Below are 15,091 nucleotides of genomic sequence, written 5' to 3' on the forward strand. Positions count from 1 at the left end.
ATTAAAATGATCCTGTGGTGTGATTGGTCAAATCTGAAATTTCACTGAATTTTATTCAGTCCAATTTCAATGAAATTCAGTGAAATTTCAGATTTGACCAATCACAGCACAGGATCATTTTAATCTGGATCATTTTGATTTTCTCTTTCGTACGAAAGGAAGCAAGGACGCGTGCGAGAATTCACGATAGTTTGGTAATTTTCCACGAGAGGTCTCCATAGTCACAATTTCCTTTCAACCCTTAACGACCCCCCACAATATGTTGTGATGAGCGATGACCGATGACGCGGCTACGGCTGCGCCCTGAGCCGTACTTGGTGGCACTGGCATTTACGTTTCAACAGTCGTCGCGAGTAGACACGAAAGGATCGACCGAGAGTGAACACTGTGAGTCTATATACTTTTTCTTTTTTTCTCTCTTTCTACCTTATTGTCTTGCATTCGTTTCTTATTCTCGATTATCTATATTATTATCGTGCGAAGAATATCACACTCGGGATTATCAATAAAGTGTGTGATACAGTTTCGGCAAGTTTGGATTTTCGGATGCTCCACACAGAATAAATCTTGATAAAATTTTATCGAAAAATCTTAAAGATAATTTTTCTGTCTGTGTCTCTCTCTCTCTTTCTCTCTCTCTCTTTCTCTTTACACAATAAGTGTGCCAAAATTACTTGATTTTTCGAAAGACAAAATCGCCGAGTATGAAAATTATTACACTCTAGCTTCCATAAAGATTTTTAATTTTCTCATGTCGAAGATCGCAAAAATATGATCATTATGCGTTTTTAATAGGCCCGAGAGTGTATCATTATTGTAATAATAAAATTAGAGAACTCGAAATCTCTAACTGAGAGAATTTGTATTATATATATATTATTACATATATATAAGAACCGGCGATTCTCTCGATATATACAATCCTCGATATACAATATTATATCTGCTCTTAATCGACACGTCATTATAACCAGAAATCAGAATGTTCGAATTATTATACCGTTCAATAGGAAATTTTACCCAAAAATTTGTGTTGTGGAGGCCCCTGGGCTTCAGCCCCTGTTGCCCTCCCCTAAATCCGGCCCTGTATATCATTCTTATGTATTCTTGTAGTATTACATTCCGTGTGGAGATGGCGAGTTTGAAGGTGCGTGTAAATTCACCGACGGTACGCTACTCGGAGGATTTCATCGAGGCGGAATACGAATACCGAACAACTAGCGTGGCCGAGCAAGGTGACGATGATGATGATGATACGTATACGGTGAGAATTGAGAATCCATACATGTCACTTATATTAATAACTCACTCATTCATCCAATAATTATATTTATTTATACATGTGTATATCATCGCGATGCTCTTTGCGCCGACTGGTCATAATATACAGAGTGTTCCAGAATGATGGGGACTATTCCCCGTGCGCAGATTCCTGGGATAATTTGGAGACGATTCATCCTCAGTGAAAATGTCGAGGGAGGTCATTATCATTTGCATGTTTCCAATTTTTGCCATCATGTATCTTTGTATAACTAGGCCTTAAATTAAAATTCTATTAAAGTAAACTCTATCTGAAATTAACTGAAGAATGTGATTTTGTTAACATTTTATTTCCACAAGGCTTCGTTTGGGAAAAACCCTTTATTTTCAATCGCTTATAACTCGAAAATTATTGGTGTCTCGACATTTTCGCTGAGGATGAATCGTCTCCAAATGATCCCAGGAATCTGCACACGAATTTAGTCCCCATCATTCTGGGACACCCTGTATAATAACAAATCCGTTCGTTTAGGCTAAAGTTTGCGGTGATTAAACAGCGAATTTTTTCCACTAGTATAATTATATTATTATTATTGCTGTTGACGAATATATAAATGAAGCATGCTCCTCGCAAAGACACGATATATTATTTTAATGGAAGATTTTTTTTTACTAGAATTTTTACTAATTTGGAGTCAATTGCTTCTTCATGAAAATGTTGAATTACTATCAAAATATGTCACTAAAATTTTAATCATAAACGACTGAATAATAAATGATTGAATGAGAAAAGCTTTTCGCGAAATAATTTTAACAAGTCGCAAATTTATGACAAACTAGACAATATCAACTAATATTCAGATATCAGGATCGAGAGTTTATTTTAATAGAACTTTAATTTGAGATATATTAATTACATTATTATAATTGTAAGATATAATGTCTCGTGTTATTTCTGTTGAGGAAATTACTTGAAAATCGGTGAATAAAACCGTTGAAAAAGTATTCTCTAGATCATTCTAGAATGAAGTCGAGATATATCAGGTCGATTGTTGACGACGGCTCGCACATGCGTGTTTTTTCATGTAATCAATATATGTATATATCCATGTTGAAACATGATATATATTTATCCTACTCGATCTAGAACAAATAATAATTATTATATAGGAATATTTTCGTTAAAAATTATCCATTATGGATATTTTTATATTAATAGTTATGTCGCACAGTTCAAATTTATAATTACACATAGATGCACGTGTTATAATAAAATAACCTCCATGTTTATTAATTTTTTTCAAGATATCTATAAGATATTTTATAAGAATCATTTTCAAGAAACTTTAATTAATTATTTAATCGATGATTATAATTTAATGAGTAGAACAGCGAAATTTCGAACTATGTATATATATATGTATATATATACAGGGTAATTTATTTTAATCTTAACAGGCAAATATCTCGAAAAATATTTCATACAAGAGTTGTAGGATTTGACCTCAGTCAAGGTCACCATCAGATGTCTCCCTCGAAATCCTACTACAACTTTTGTATGAAACATTTTTTCCTATCTCTTATATTTTTTGATATTTGCCATATATATATATATACATATATAGTCGTTTCTAATCTATAATTCTTCTTTCCATATGTCAAATGAAATTATTAATTTTATATTAATAAAATGTTAATAGATATTATTTATTTGGTAATTTGTAAAACTGATGAAGTTTATCAAAGTTTGGTCGAAAAGGGTCTTAAAGATTTCTTTGTATGTCGCTACGTAAACGCGTGCAACATGTATATATATTTCTGTGAACAAACGAAACGATGAAAGAAGTTTATTTTCGTGCGTTTATAATGCAGAAAATTCAATTAAATCGAAAATTACATTGGGTTCAATGTTTCATTTTAGTCAAAAATTGTTAAATATTTAAAACATGTAATAAAAATGTTGGAATCAAATAGACATAACCATAGACATATTAATATATAGACCGCTCATATGTCCTCCCGAGGGAAAAAGACAGCACGAACAGTCCTTGTCTTCTTATTCTAATGTCTTGTCGCGATATCGCAAATTTGCTGTACATACATGTAGCGGTTATTATTATATTTGTTTTGATTCGTACTGTTATGGAAAATTTCTTACTGGCATTCTTCGATCGTTTTTCAATCGTTCTCAAGTTCTTAATTAAATATAAACATTTTTGATATATTTTCGATTTATCCGAAATTCATCAAATTCTAGTGTATTATTTGATTCGAATGGCTTGAACATGTATATGGTAGTAATATGAAAATACGAATATATGATCAAGATCATGACACTTTTCATAGAGCAATGTTCAAAAGATTTTAGCTATCGCTAGTTGTTTACTAGAAAGCTATAAACAAATATAGTTTCTAGTTTAATCAGCAGGTCTTTCGAACGCGAGAAATATAAAGTCTAAAAATGTTACGAGTTTTTCCACGGAATGACGTAAAAATTATAAACTTACTCTCTTTTTGTGTGTGGAAAATTAAAAATCACCAAAATTAAAATCCACATAAAACTAGATATTTTTAGACATACCTATAATTATATTCATGTACGTCGAGCCGTCGAACAATGCGAGATGGATTCAGAGTTTTTGATATTTATCATTTCAAAAGAGACGAGAATAATATTAAATATTTTAATATCATTTTTGGTAAGGATTCTTTCTACAATCTCTAATGTCTTGAAGGACATATGAATTGCAGGTGAGCTTGCTTCTAATATTCACTTTTATCATAATCATGTTTCTAGTTATTAAATGTAAATGAAATTATGGACGTGCATTAGACATTTTTTCAATAATATTGTAACATTAAAGAATCTCATATTTTTTCGATTTTTTCGAAACACAATACTAGACAATAGAGTTCCAATTATCATAATCCATATAACTCTTGATTATATAATTTTAGATTGTGATTTTAGAAAAAAAAGTTTTAAACAAAAATGACCTAGTTTTTAATAATTGTATTACTTTATATATTTTGATGGGTGCGGATGGGTGCGTACGTGCGTGTATATATCAATTTAATCATTTTATTATAAAAATTACAGTAATTTTTATATTCTCTGAATTTATTCACAGCATGTTCTTTGCTCGTTCTACAATTTTAAAAATCATTGATTTTTGCATATATATATATATATATATATATATATATATGTATATATACATGTATATATATAGTATTTTATAAAAAATTTTGAAGTGTTATTTTGTAATTGCATAAAACTTTTTTACAGGTGTCACCCACATTGACGAGGTTGCTGATCAGGACCACGATTCAAGTTCCTAAACTGGGGTTGATGTTGGTAGGCTGGAGTGGTAACAATGGCAGCACTTTAACAGCAGCTTTAATCGCGAATAAGCTTAAATTAACGTGGGAGACGAAGGAGGGTGAGAAAATCGCAAATTGGTACGGTTTTATATTTATTTATTCTTAATTAAATAGTGTAAATTATTTAAAGTATTACATTTATCGCGATTTAATCGATCTTGAAAATGTTATACACGAGATATATTGTATATGTATATACCCATGTGTATATATCATGTATATAAAATTAATATTTTCTTAACAAAGTATTAAAGATCACAATAATATTAACTTTTTTATTGGTGTTTTTTTATTAATATTAATATTATTAATATATGACACATATTATAATATATACATGCATGTTTTATATTATACAGTATCTTTGGTTCAAGTGTAATTATATACACGCGTAATATAAAATAATACATGTATATTTTACGCGTTACTTTTATTTCCTCGTATAGAATATTATTTCTGGATGTACATGTACAAGTACACGCAGTTTATCCCTACAATAATAAAACGAGTCATATATTACCTTAATTTTATGAGCCTTACGAGTTTTTATCGCATGTTATCGCATTTACTTTTATCTTTGATTTTCATTGTATTTTTCCCGTTTTATATATTAGCTTTATTTTTTTTATTACTTGGCCTTTTAGGTACGGTTCTTTAACGCAAGCGTCCACTATAAGATTAGGCAGAAAAAGCAGTGGAGGGGACATTTATGTTCCTATTTCTAGTATGCTGCCCATGTTGAATCCCGATAATATCGAGATCGATGGTTGGGACATTTCGAATGTAAATCTTGCCGACGCCATGGCGCGCGCTAAAGTGTTGGATCTAAATCTACAAGTACAGTTGCGGCCCTACATGACGCATATGCAGCCCAGGAAGAGCCTATATTACTCTGATTTTATCGCATCAAACCAGGTACTTGATCATAATTTTAGTCCTATATTTTCTATTTTCTACGCGATAGAGCCCTAGAAAAAAGATACTCGGACGATAAAATTATAACATTTAAATTATGTTTTCGATCTAGATTTTTCATTTTTTTTTACATACGATAACTCTTTTTTCGTCTATCGTCTTGAAAATGTTACAATTTTAATTTTTTTATCTAGCAATTATTGCCATGGTCTTCAAAAGTTCTCTTAAAGAGCTCTTCTGAAAGATATCTTACAAAAAGATAACTTGCTGATATCATTTTTGAGAAAAATTAATGAAGTCTTCAAAAAGTTCTCTTAAAGAGCTCTTCCTCTCAATAATGCTCACTGGGGTATATAGCTACGATACATGTATTTCGGAGTATTTTCACACAGTAGCAAGAGAGAAGAGCAGTGTGTATTATATATAAATAATAAGAGTCTAGAGTCTGTCCTTATATAAATTATTAATATTAAGAAGATTTTAATCAGGATGATATGCAAGCTATAGATTTGTTTTTTCTTTTTTTTTTTTGTTAATTCACCGATCGGCATTGTTGTCAAACTTTGTCGTAAATAATAAAAATGTTTGTTCAAATTCAAAAGGAGAAAAAAAAAATGTTTATAGACTCCATTCCTAGTATGACTTATTTTATTCTTACAACGAGTGGAATATATAAAAGTGTGTTTGATCACCTCTTCCGATGAAACACGCGTGTTATATATATACAAGTGCCATATATTTATTATACATATATCAATTTTTAATTTTCTTTAAGCAGAGTTACATAATTAATTTTTTTATTATACAGTATAATAATTTATCGATGAAATTTTTGCTTACAAAGGTCGAAAGAGCAAATAACATCATCATGGGCACTAAGGCCGAGCAGCTCGATATGATTCGTAACGATATCGTGGAATTCAAAACTAGAAAGGGTCTGGATCAGGTGATTGTCTTGTGGACCGCTAATACCGAAAGATTTTCCCAAATCATAACGGGTGTTAACGATACGGCTGATAATCTTCTGAAGGCAATTAACGAGGATCATGCAGAGATTAGTCCCAGCACCATGTTCGCTGTGGCGGCAGCTTTAGAAAAAGTATAAATCTTTTTTATATATTACGAAGAAATATTTTCAAGATTATTATTTAACAAAACTGTTGCTATAGTCACGATACAACAATTAGAAAGAAACAATCAGATTTCTCGAAAAGAATATTGTAAATGAAAAAAGTGATTATATTTATTTAAAAAATACTCTATATATCTATATTTAATATAAATTAGTAAAAAAAGGAGAATATATATATTTATTATTTAACAATTGTTAAATACACTCGTCAACAAAATTAACGCACATGTATCACAAGTCAAAATTTCGCGTAATTTCAAATAAGCATAACTCTGCTAAAAATGATCTTATTTGAAAAATTTTTTTTTTGCTGTCAAGCCTGATGTCTACTTTAAAAACCATTCGTCAGATTTTGAATTTATCCTCCCCCCGCACGCCACTGCTTGAAAAGTAAGGACGTGTTTTGTCTCTAAAAATTTGCGTACTTTGACGCATTCCACGGGGTGGAATAAATTTTTTTCGCAATTCTTATCACGACTATTGTAAAATGTGGACTTTTTACTAGAAATTTAAAAAAAATCAAAGTTCGTACGATTTTTTTTCGCAGAGTCATTACATGTGAAAGTTACCCATATATTTTTTTCCATTTAATGACTCGAAACCCTCTCTGCTGTGTGCGTGCGTGCGTGCGTATGCGTGCGTGCGTATGGTTAGGAGAGGGAAATGTAGGAATGTTCTCATTCAAAATTGTGTGTTCCCGCCTCGTCTTCAGATTACTTCTTCTATATGTTCACGCATATTAATCCATGCTCTAATTGTTGTTTGAGGAATTTGAGCCCAAATTTACACGCCCGCACGCATGCGTGGGCGCATACACACACACACACATACACACACACTATGCGCTAAATTCAACCAGCAACCTCGTGGTGCGTGTCGGGTAATACTAATGCTGGCGGTAAATGGAAAAAATGTATGGGTAACTTTCAAATGTAATGACTCTGCGAAAAAAAATCGTACAAACTTTGCTTTTTTTTAAAACTTGTAGTAAAAAGTCCACATTTCACGATAGTTATAATAAGATTTGCGAAAAAAATTCATTCCACCCCGTGGAGTGCGTCAAAGTACGCAATTTTTTAGAGACAAAACACGTCCTTACTTTTCAAGCAGTGGCGTACGGGGGAAAAGGATAAATTTAAAATCTGACGAATGGTTTTTAAAGTAGAGACTTTAAGCTTGACAGTGAAAAAAAAATTTTTCAAATAAGATCATTTTTAGCAGAGTTATGCTTATTTGAAATTATGCGAAATTTTGACTTATGATACATGTGCGTTAATTTTGTTGACGAGTGTATATTTTGTCGAATATATTTATTCAATTTTATCAATTGTTTTATTATATACAGGGTGTGTTTCATTCAAAGTAATATATCTTACATCTTACACGCGAACTAGGAATAAATATCTCGTCAAATATTCATCGTTCGATAAAATCTTACCTCATGTATACTTGTATGCACAGAATAATGAAAGAAATCAATTGGTGTAAAGAAAACACATGCTTGGTTTTTATGAAAAAATATATACATGACTGTTGGTTGCAATTTACATACTTTTTTTTTTTTTCTCGAAAATGCGTTTCTTTACACCGATGGATTTCTCTCATTATTTTGTACACGAGTATTCGGATAAGATCATCGGACGATGAATAATATATTCTAGAGATATTTTCTAGTTTATGTTAAATTATGTTAAACTCTTAAGTCGTAAACTGCGCGTTGTAAACTAGTTACTTTTTGGCCATTCTACCCTTATAATTTCTCATGTCGAATATTATAAGGAATCAATTTATGTAAAAAGGAATAGGTTGGTTCTGTTTAAAAGAAAACTGTATCGACCTCTAAATGACTTTGAAAAACGCCACCCAGAGACAATTATTCTGAATCATGATATTATATCGAAACTCGAAATACAAACTTTTATATGGAACATTTTTCCTTGAAAAACATTATATTTTTGAGAGAATTGACTAGATTATTTTGAATATATCAGTTATTATTTAGAAATTATTTTCTTCGCGATGAGATGATATATATTATAGATGATATAGTGTTCATCGAAATTAGAATAATCAATAATAAATATCAATAAAGGGGAGAATTGAGAAAATATCTTGTTTTTTTTTTTACAATTCTCGCTTTCTTTATAAATTGTTTAGTAATAAATGCAGATACATGTATATATATACATGTATTTTTTTCTCTATTTAAGATTTATGAGCAACCAAAGAACTATCGAGTTTTTTTTATTTATTTAAATAATTTTTTCAGTGTACTTACATCAATGGAGCGCCACAAAATACTTTTGTACCAGGTCTCCTCGAGCTAGTCAAAAGGCAGAAAACATTCATTAGTGGCGATGATTTCAAATCTGGCCAGACAAAATTAAAATCTGTGCTCGTAGACTTTCTCGTATCGGCCGGCATTAAACCGGTATCGATCGTTAGTTACAACCATTTAGGAAATAACGATGGATACAATTTATCCGCACCGCAACAATTTCACTCAAAAGAGGTACGTTTAAATATATATTAAATTTAAATATATATTAAAGAAAAGATGTATCAAAGAAAATATGATATACATGTTGTGATTCGATGGTACGTAACTAGACATGTTTCGTTATTTAGAGGAGAGATGTGTAAAAACAGATAAAAAGTTACTTCATTTTCAAATATTTATACTTGAAATAAAAAATATTTGGCGGCAATGACCCAAGAGAATTTGACCAAGTAGATTCAGTTTAATTTTTGCTACGCTGTGTTATATCAGCAATCTCTCTGCCAGCAAATACTAGTGTATAATATAGATATAATTGTTAATGTTAATCTGTTACAATTTCTGTTTAAATCTGCCTAGCAAATTATGCCAGCATATCGTTAACATTTTGTTCTGTTGGATAATATATATATATTAATTTTATTTGTATATATTATTATATTTTATTATTGCAATTATATATATATAAAATTTTTTTTTAAATATCTTTTAATGAAAATAAATGATATTGTAATTTAACATTTCACATTATTGTACTGTACATGTATATCTATTCTGTACATGTATTTGCATTTATTATTATATTATTTTTACAATAAATTATTTTAATATCGCTAGTAGATTAATCAAAGGATCAATATTGAAAATAATCGACCAAACTAGCACAAATTTTTACACTTTATTAAAAGTTACGACGTTTCGACCATACGGTTGTGGTCCTTTTCAAGTATACAGTTATAAATGTGAATCTTAGACAAGCATGTTCAAATAAAAGATTCGCTCACACATGTTGTCAGCATTAAAGGCGAGAACGTCAAGTCGGTAAGAAACCTTGTCAATAACTTTTTAATAAAGTGTAAAAATTTGTGCTAGTTTGGTCGATTATTTTCAATATTGATCCTTGAATTATTTTTAATTGTGCGTTACAATACATGTTATATATATGTCCGGTGTCCGCGGTCGAATAATCGCCCCATTGCACGCAGGTATAGAGTGAGTTATTAAATTCTCTACCGTTTTGCGATCTTGGGAATAATAATTAATAAGAAATTATTAAAACGGATCAGCCAATTTGCGCGCGAGTACAAGAGTGTGAGGTGATGAAATATCCCACTGTGACACGATTGCTATAGGTGCAATACATGATTATATAAACTTGATTATTAATCCCAACGCTTCTCGTCACACACCTAGTAACCGCATAACATTGGATTATTTTTTTTCGTCACGCACTTGTCTGTTTGCTCAGATTGGCCAATCTTTTTTTTTAAAATTAATTTCTTTTAAATTATTGCAAAGATTGCAAAACGATACAAGTTTTATACAATTCAGTTTAATAACCAGCTCTACCTCTATACACGATGAGTGAGGCGATTTTATTACCGGACATTGCGTCTATGTACATGTCTATTATATATATTTTCTATTATACATTACTTTTATACATGTACATATATTTTATGTACAGATCTCCAAGAGCAATGTTATAGACGATATGGTGGAATCTAACAAGATTCTTTATAAACCTGGAGAAAAACCGGATCATTGTGTCGTTATTAAATATGTTCCTTATGTCGGTAAGTATTAAAATAAATTGTTTGTTTTATACATTGACTATACTCGATCTTCTCTCTTCTCTCTCTCTCTCTCTCTCTCTCTCTCTCTCTCTCTCTCTCTCTCTCTCTCTCTCTCTCTCTCTCTCTCTCTCTCTCTCTCTCTCTCTCTCTCTGTGTGTGTGTCTAATTTTATAATCATAATATATCAGACTTTTATTTTTGAGGAAAAAAATCTACAAATATGAATCAAGATAAATTTTGAATAACATGATCTTATTTTGAAATAAAAGTGGAATTAGACTAGATATTAAAGGTTCGAATTTGGTTATACTAGACTAGATATAAAGTCGAATAAATAATATATCAATATTGTTTGGCGGACAGAAATAATTCCATGATTATATAAAGGCTTTAAATATTTTAAAATTCTAAAAGCCTATGAAAATTAAGAATCACAATTCAAAAAGCAAGAAAATAACAACATGAATTTTTTACATTTATTTCTCGCAATATCAAAGATAGATTATAATATTCGGTTTGATAAAATATCTAGTTGATATACAAAATTTAAGACAAGCACACCATTCATCTGAAGAATTGCATAGATTTTATTACAAAGCTTTTAAGATCCCTGATAAAAAAAATCGATAGGAAACAAGAGTGAACGATTACATGGTTTTTAATCGTCTAGTTATGAATCGAAGGTTAACGAAAGAATATCGTCAATGTACGATCGATTCTCTACCGTTTCCCCTTTCATCCTATTATCATGTTATCGTTTCTTGTATCATTTCTCATCGCTAACCCATACAAGATTGAACGATTGTAGAAACATGTTGCATAGATCTAACATTATTATAATATTGCACGCGAGTTGTGAAATATTCCTGCAATATTACTGCAAGAATGCGGCAACGGTAAAATGTCCGCTTTTAAAAAAATTACAATGTAACGCTATGGTATTATTACGGTGCAATATTTAAAATAATATTAAATAATACGTTTTTTATTTCGATATATTACGCGCTTTCATCATTATGTTTACTTGTAGTAATCAAATCTAGTAAAATGTATATATTTCTATTATTATATATTAACTTGAAATATAAGTAAATGCTAGTTTATGCAAATGTTATAAAACATGTATGTTATAACATGAAGCGTTAAATCTAGCATTTACTCGACATTTTAAAGTTAAGAGACAATTGTACCTCTAGTCTTGGAGCTAATTTCATCAACTTTATATATAATTCTCCCGACTAGGACTCTAAATTACGATCTAGATGTGTGAATCGCGCGTCGCATAGCGACGCGAATGAAGGAACTAACGATTTTACCGAATATTAGTGTCTTTTTTATAATATTTTTGCAATCTTCCTTCAAGATTTTTCACATGATATTCCAGTTACATGTTTCTATATAATGTCCCTCCAGTATTACGCGATGCAACTTGCGCAAGATTGTAATATTACTGCAATGTAATTTACATGTACTGGTTTTGCAAATCGTGTATCGGTTCCTATTGTTTTTTCTATCAATTTTTTATCAGAAATGTTTTCTCTCATAACTTTCGATAATACATTAATAAAATACGTTTTCAATCGTTTATGGTTGATCCATGATTAAAAATTATAGATTTTTTCGTAATTGTACGTTATGAAACTTGAAACTTTTTTTTTATTGTAAATATACAAGTGATTACCAAGAGATTTTCAATCATTTTTTCTCGATTGATTCCGATAAAAGAATAAAATGCAATACATTACAGCAAGAATTTTATCGTATTCTAACGACTGGGAATCCGCTTTTAACGGAGAATGAAAGAAAACGATAAAATGCGATAAAATTTCTTTAGAAATCAAAAAAGTAAAACAAGAAGAAACGTAGAGATTTTCTACAGATCGTTCCAGTTGCTCTTGTTTTCTATCGATTTTTTTTATCAGAGGGATTCTTATAATTTTTGAAACTTTAAAAATAAATGGCCTTTTTTTTAAATACTTGACGATTCCTCGTAATTTTTAAAATTAAACTTTATAATTCTTTTAGATATTTTTTTAAATATTTAACATTTCTATTTAATTTTGATTTTTTAGAATTTCAAATTTCTTTTTGAAAATTCTTATAAAGTCTTAAAACTCTTTTTGATTCTTCGTGTTTTAAAAATTTACATTGTTTTTCTGGGATTCAGGTGATAGTAAAAGAGCCATGGACGAATACACTTCTGAAATCATGTTGGGTGGCCGTAACACTATCGCGATTCATAACACGTGTGAGGATTCACTCCTAGCGGCTCCTATTATTCTCGATCTTGTCATATTGGCTGAGCTCTGTTCTCGTATCACTTTCAAGAGAATGGATTCCGAGGAGGATGAAGAATTTTCTAGTTTCCACAGCGTGCTCTCTATTCTGTCGTATCTCTGCAAGGCTCCTCTAGTGCCACAAGGAACGCCAATAGTAAATGCCCTCTTTCGACAGCGGAGCGCCATTGAAAACGTTCTGCGAGCCTGCTTGTCCCTACCACCGGAGAATAACATGTTACTGGAGCACAAGGTCACCTTCAAGATTTAAGACACGAAAAGAGAGACGAAAGGTGTATAACGAATGAAACGAACATGTAAGGCGCCGAACACTAGTGATACAATAAGGATTTTGTTTATTATAAGAGAGAAAATAGTTGCATGTTTTTACTTGTTTCTTTTACTCTATGCCGCAGTAATACTAATAAGTAATTTTAAGATAACGATTTTGAAATGGCATGGATGTGGCGTAATTTTGAAGGCTGACTTTTCAATTAATGAAAAATCTAGTTTTTATATAAAATTCTAGTTTTTAATGTTTAATATACATGTATTAAAAAAGTATTAGTTTAATGTTAAATGAGATTATTAATATCATAAAACGAGTATCGTAATATCGTAATGAAATAATTTTTTTATTATGGCTTTGAGCATTTTCACACATACTTGAGATACTAGTAACTTTATACTAGTAAGATTTCTAGTTGTGATTACTGTCGTAATTATTGTATCATGTTTATTTTTTATTCCATGTTACCGGTACATGTTACGGATACAAGAAAAGATCCAGTGTTACATTTATTTCTAAGATTGCGTTATTTTACTAGTTTTCGCGCTAGAATATTATCTCGACACTTTATAACGTATACGTGTATATTTAACACGATGTTTTATCTCCCACTCTTCATTCTTTCTACGCGTATAATTAATAATCAGATTTAATCCAAGTATCATAGAATAGCAGTGCACACACACGAGAGCGAGCGGATAAAGATGAATTTCATTCTACAAGTGAATAATACCGGATCGTGATTGTAATGATTATTGTTACTAGTGCCAAATTGTCAATTAAAATTTCTACAATGCTGTAATGACATTATCTTTTTTCATGTAAATACTAGGTTTTTTTTTCTTTAATTATATAAAAGTAAAAGTGTAATTAAGCAATTTGTAATTATAAATTATTTGTAATCGACTTTATGTAAGATCTAGTAGATACCAATATAATTATAGAATATATTATTAACTTGTATAATTTTTGTTCAGAGAAATTTTTCAAATAAATATATATTTATTTAATAAATATAATCCACCTGAACTTGATAAAAAATTATTTATGATTTAGAATTACAATTATTATATTAATGTAATTTAGATATTTATATTTGAAATTTACAAATAAATAATTATTAACATGATCTTTATTCATTTCTATATTATATTTGAATGTAAACGTTTGTGATTTCGAAAATGTCATATATATAGCCCCCACCCTCCCAACGCTGATGCGTGCGCGCGCGCTATCCCCCGTCTCTCTCTCTCTCTCTACCTCTTTCTGTTTTGTCGCAACACGACACTAGTGTGTCATTCACCATCTTGATCCCCTTCCACCTCCACATTTCCTCGTGACGTTAGGTAAGACTCGAGGACAGAGTTCTGTCTGTAGCTGATACTGTTGCCGCTGTAACTGATGCAGTTCTCTTGTAACTGGTGCTGTTGCCGCTGTTGATGATGCTGATGCCCTTGTAACTGGAGCTGTTGCCGATCTAGCTCATGCTCTTATTGCTGTAACTGGAGCTGTTGCCGCTCTAGTTACCGTTGCCCTTGTAACTGGAGCTATTGCCGCTGTAACTAGTGCTGTTGGCGCTGCAGCTGATGCTCTTGCCACTGGAACTCGAGCTGTTGCCCTTGTAATTGGAGCTGTTGCATCGACTCTGTCGACGAGAGGCCTGTCGGCATTGGGAGATTGCGGTCGCGTTAACACGTGCTCGACTCGTCGTCGTCGTCGTCGTCCTCGTCGAAATCTCGACAGTCGCTTCGTCATAGGCGG

General features: G+C 31.1%; 1 protein-coding gene across 2 annotated transcripts; it reads left to right on the forward strand.

The window, feature by feature from the left end:
* Nucleotides 1-236: 236 nt before the first annotated feature.
* On the forward strand, nt 237-14,318 carry Inos (Inositol-3-phosphate synthase). 2 transcript variants are annotated; one of them, XM_083052576.1, is made up of 8 exons: nt 237-387; nt 1,114-1,264; nt 4,550-4,722; nt 5,289-5,559; nt 6,404-6,658; nt 8,961-9,203; nt 10,657-10,765; nt 12,933-14,318. In XM_083052576.1, the coding sequence occupies exons 2-8, from the start codon at nt 1,133-1,135 to the stop codon at nt 13,310-13,312; spliced, it is 1,563 nt and encodes a 520-aa protein (XP_082908702.1). In that variant the 5' UTR covers nt 237-387; nt 1,114-1,132; the 3' UTR covers nt 13,313-14,318. The 2 variants fall into 2 exon arrangements, with proteins under 2 accessions (XP_082908702.1, XP_082908703.1); XM_083052577.1 differs by having other exon boundaries at nt 5,370-5,559.
* Nucleotides 14,319-15,091: the final 773 nt, after the last annotated feature.

The sequence above is a fragment of the Prenolepis imparis genome, unplaced genomic scaffold (genome assembly GCF_030444845.1).
Source record: "Prenolepis imparis isolate NDT839.2.m4 unplaced genomic scaffold, iyPreImpa1.0 SCAF_13, whole genome shotgun sequence".
In the NCBI taxonomy this organism is placed as follows: domain Eukaryota; kingdom Metazoa; phylum Arthropoda; class Insecta; order Hymenoptera; family Formicidae; genus Prenolepis; species Prenolepis imparis.